The sequence below is a fragment of the Rhododendron vialii genome, chromosome 13a, assembly GCF_030253575.1.
Source record: "Rhododendron vialii isolate Sample 1 chromosome 13a, ASM3025357v1".
NCBI lineage: Eukaryota > Viridiplantae > Streptophyta > Magnoliopsida > Ericales > Ericaceae > Rhododendron > Rhododendron vialii.
In genome coordinates, this window is record NC_080569.1 from 34,227,230 (window position 1) to 34,231,130 (window position 3,901).

Here is a 3,901-nt window from a genome sequence, read left to right on the forward strand (position 1 = left end):
GTCCATGTGGGTATAGCTGTATGGGCGTGTCCAGTGGTCCCATTTCCTAACTGTTTCTCACTACTTTATGGGGTGTTGGTTCCTTGCAGCTGGTCCTAGGTGAATTAATACGTACTCTTATCCTGGTTGGGCACGAGGATATCTTCTGTGTTGTCAAAAATTAAAAAGGTGAAAACTCCACCGTTTCATCACCTATTGTGGGTCTCACCGTGCGTTTACTGTAATAATTTGAACCGTTTATCTTTGTAGGCCCCGCAGAGTAGTATATTCATGCAAAAAATCAACTTAATCGAACATCATCGATAGATATATCAAAAATCGAATTTCGAATTGTAAAATAGACAATCATAGACAATTTGACATTAAAGAATCAGACCGTTCCTTTAATAAGGACATTCTAGGAGCTCTAGATATCATCATAAAATATCTAGATATTTTTGTAGAAAAAAGTTACCTGTGTAAATCGAAAATCTACCTAAAATATTATCTTTAGAATACAACTTTCCATGGATAAGTATAAATATGAACGTGTTCTAGTCATTTTGTATTAAGCCAGAGAAATCTGAGTTCATGTATAATAAAAGAGCTTCCTTCCCCGCCCTTGTCTCAAGTATTTTTTCCTCTTCCAAAAACAAAATATTTCGATAGAAGTCACATTTTCCATGCGTCTTGTTGGTTTTCATCCTCTTCAAGGGTCGATCATATTTTTATCCTTCACCTCCTTAACAATTGCCCGGCCTTAAAAAATCTTTCATGTACGAAAATGCCATGCATACAATATCTTATCCCATAGCTATTTCAAAAGATAAAATAGTATTAATTTTGTTTATAGATACATACAATCTTAAGAGTACGTTAATGAAACTTCTGAAATAAAATCTTGAATGGGTGGATGTTAAACTTTCTTTTAAATATGTTCGGTGGGAGAACTAACATAATTTTAACGTTTTTAAGACAAAAATTACTACGTATGATTCTAAAGAAATTTTGATACTTGGGTAGGGTGGTCGGCCGGTCTCATCCGCTCTTCGATCAGTCATTGGCGGGCTTCTAATGCTCAATTCTGATCGGTTGTACCTAGGCTGCAGGCATTGGTTGTAACAGTGAGCTAGGATTCCATTAGGATGTTGTACAAAATTCTCATTAATTTGTATATATCTTGTATTCATTCAAATCTGAGAGAAAAGCCACAAAGCTTCAATGAAATCTTCTTTCTACTCAAAGATTTTCTACCGTTCTATCTTTTTCCATAACTCTCTATTTCTCTCTCTCTTTCCCTCCCTCACACACACTCACACAAAACAAAGCAAAACAAAACACGCTGTTTGTATATGCATTATGCACATGCCTTAAATAGAAGGACACCGGCCAACTCACACAAAACAAAGCAAAACAAAACATGCTATTTGTATATGCATTATGCACATGCCTTAAATGGAAGGACACCGGCCAAAACAAGGACGTATGACTAATCCTAACGTCAAAAAATCTTTTGACTACTCAACCATGGATGCCTGATTGCATCACGATGGATGTGAATTTTCCTTGGTAGTTCCAAGTTTTTCTTTCTTTCTTTCAAATGCAAGAACATCATTCCGTTCGTATGTATACCCAATGAAAAGAAAAGGGTGTCGCCTTGACCACCGAGACCGAGCTAATCCCTTGGCGTCAAATTATTCTTAAAATTAGATTAAAGGAGGTAAAGATATTGAAAAGGAGGTTAATCAATAAGACACAATAAAGAATATTCATTGATTAGAAATTTAATTAAGGTAAACTTATTACAGTGGTATCACACCTACTTTTTTCTTTTTCTTTTTCTTTTTGGTTTCATATATATTATATGTTCACTTAAACAAGACATCAGCAGTACCCTTCCTATCTCAGTTTTATTCTCTTCAACATTAATTCCCGGCCTCATTATTAACATAACTAGCCATAAACGATTTAATTATTTAAACTAGTTATATCTTTGCAAATTCAACTGTGTCCTTCCCATCATGGCCTTTACTGAAGAAATACTTGACGTAGTCCGAGTAGAGAACTTGCTTGTACACCGGTTTCTCGCCACCCTCCAACACTTCCGGCAAAGGACCGATGATCGCACTGGGTTTCGGGTTCACGAAGATGGGAACTGAGATCCTATTCTTGCTTCCGTTGGCCATCACCCGGTGCTCAACGCTCTTGTATCGACCATTGCTCATGATCTGAAGCGCATCACCGATGTTGATCACAAGGGACCCGCTGATCGGCGGGACGTGAATCCAAGTGTCCTCGTCGTCTATTTTTCGTACGTAAAGGCCTCCGATTTCGTCTTGGAGAAGGATGGTCAATGTCGAGACGTCCGAGTGGCGGCCGACTCCGACGGTGAGCTCAGGGTTAGGGCATATGGGGTAGTAGTTAAGGTTAATCCTCTTCGATCCCATCAAAAGTGTTTGATGAGTTTCATCCATCTCCTTCACGTTCAGTCTTTTAGTCAGCGCTTCCAATAGCCTCTTGATGGCACAATCGGACCTCCTCATGAATTCCAATGCTTGATCCCTAGTTGCAAAAAAAAAAAAATCTTATAAGCTAGAGAAGATTAATTTTCCGACAAATTTGTTTGGACATTAATAATATTGCAACGTACGTACAGAATATGTTCAACTAATTAATTAATCGTTCATGCACTCAAATACGGGTGTGTATTGTAACATTTCTCTTGTCGGGAAATTGTTGCTTACTTGCACTGAGAAGGCCATCGGGAAGCAGCCTCATCATCAGAAACATAGAAGAGGCTAAGGTAATCTTTCCACTCCAAAGCCTTCTCCGCTTGAGGACTAAAGCTTGTGCCGTAGCGCACGTTGTTAGTGCACGAATTCTCTTTGGAGTACTTCCCCTTCTCCTCAGCTGGCAATCCGAAAAACCGATGAGTCGCAGTCTTCACATCCTCAAGCACTTCAATGGGGACCCCATGATTGATGATCTGAAAGAACCCCCACTTCTCTGCAGCATCACATATGGCATCGGCCACCTGAAAAAACAAAATTATTATTCAATAAAATTTCTAAAAATAAAAATAAAAAATGCAATGCATGGAACTAAATATTTAGTATTTCTCTTTAAAGGAAAATTCTCCAAGAATCACCTTGGGATCATCCCAATTTGCCATGTCAATGATGGGTATGGACTCTGGCTCTATGTGGCTCATACTGCTCATCCTTTCTTCAATAGGTTGGATATATTGCTTAGGAAGGGTTTTGAGCCCCAACTCTGAGAGTCCCTTGACTCCATTCCCTTGGTACACTGCAAACTTTGTGACATCCAACGAGTCGGAGTTGGAAATGAGAGAAAGTGAAGGAGCCATGAATATCGATGATGATGGATGGTAGGTAATTGGATTGAAAAAGAGAATTACAGTAAGTTGGAAAAGAAACAATAAACTGGCCGGCCTGGAATATATAGTAGTAATAGGGTTTTTGAGACGGTGATGATGGTGGTGTACGTGTTTATAACATGCTAGCTATAGGCAAGGTCCATATATATAGTGGAAGATTGTACGTACGTACGCACGGGTGTCTGTTTTTCTAAACCCATGTCGTCCGTAACGTAGGAAGATTCTTGCATCCTTCATGTGTGTCTAATGGGTTGTTGGCTGGCCTGGATTTGGATGCTTCAAATTTAAGACCAAAGTTATTCATGTATATCTCATATATATGCATACATGGTAAATTTGCGTCCTTTGTAATTTTTATTATCTCATATTCATCTTGATGGGTAAACTACATCACATGTATTCATGTACGAATTAAGCTGAAAAAACTATGTGGTTGGTGGTTGTATCGTAAAGTAATTAATAAACCGAACCTAGCTAACATAAAGTGGAGTAATTAATAAATCGAACTGATAGGTGCGTAAATAA

At 38.4% G+C, this 3,901-nt stretch overlaps 1 protein-coding gene across 1 annotated transcript; it reads right to left on the minus strand.

Moving 5' to 3' along the window:
• Positions 1 to 1,726: 1,726 nt before the first annotated feature.
• Positions 1,727 to 3,490, minus strand: LOC131315337 (feruloyl CoA ortho-hydroxylase F6H1-3-like). Its single transcript, XM_058344500.1, has 3 exons — positions 3,128 to 3,490; positions 2,724 to 3,013; positions 1,727 to 2,541 (listed from the first exon to the last, which is right to left on the minus strand). The coding sequence occupies exons 1-3, from the start codon at positions 3,344 to 3,346 to the stop codon at positions 1,965 to 1,967; spliced, it is 1,086 nt and encodes a 361-aa protein (XP_058200483.1). The 5' UTR covers positions 3,347 to 3,490; the 3' UTR covers positions 1,727 to 1,964.
• Positions 3,491 to 3,901: the final 411 nt, after the last annotated feature.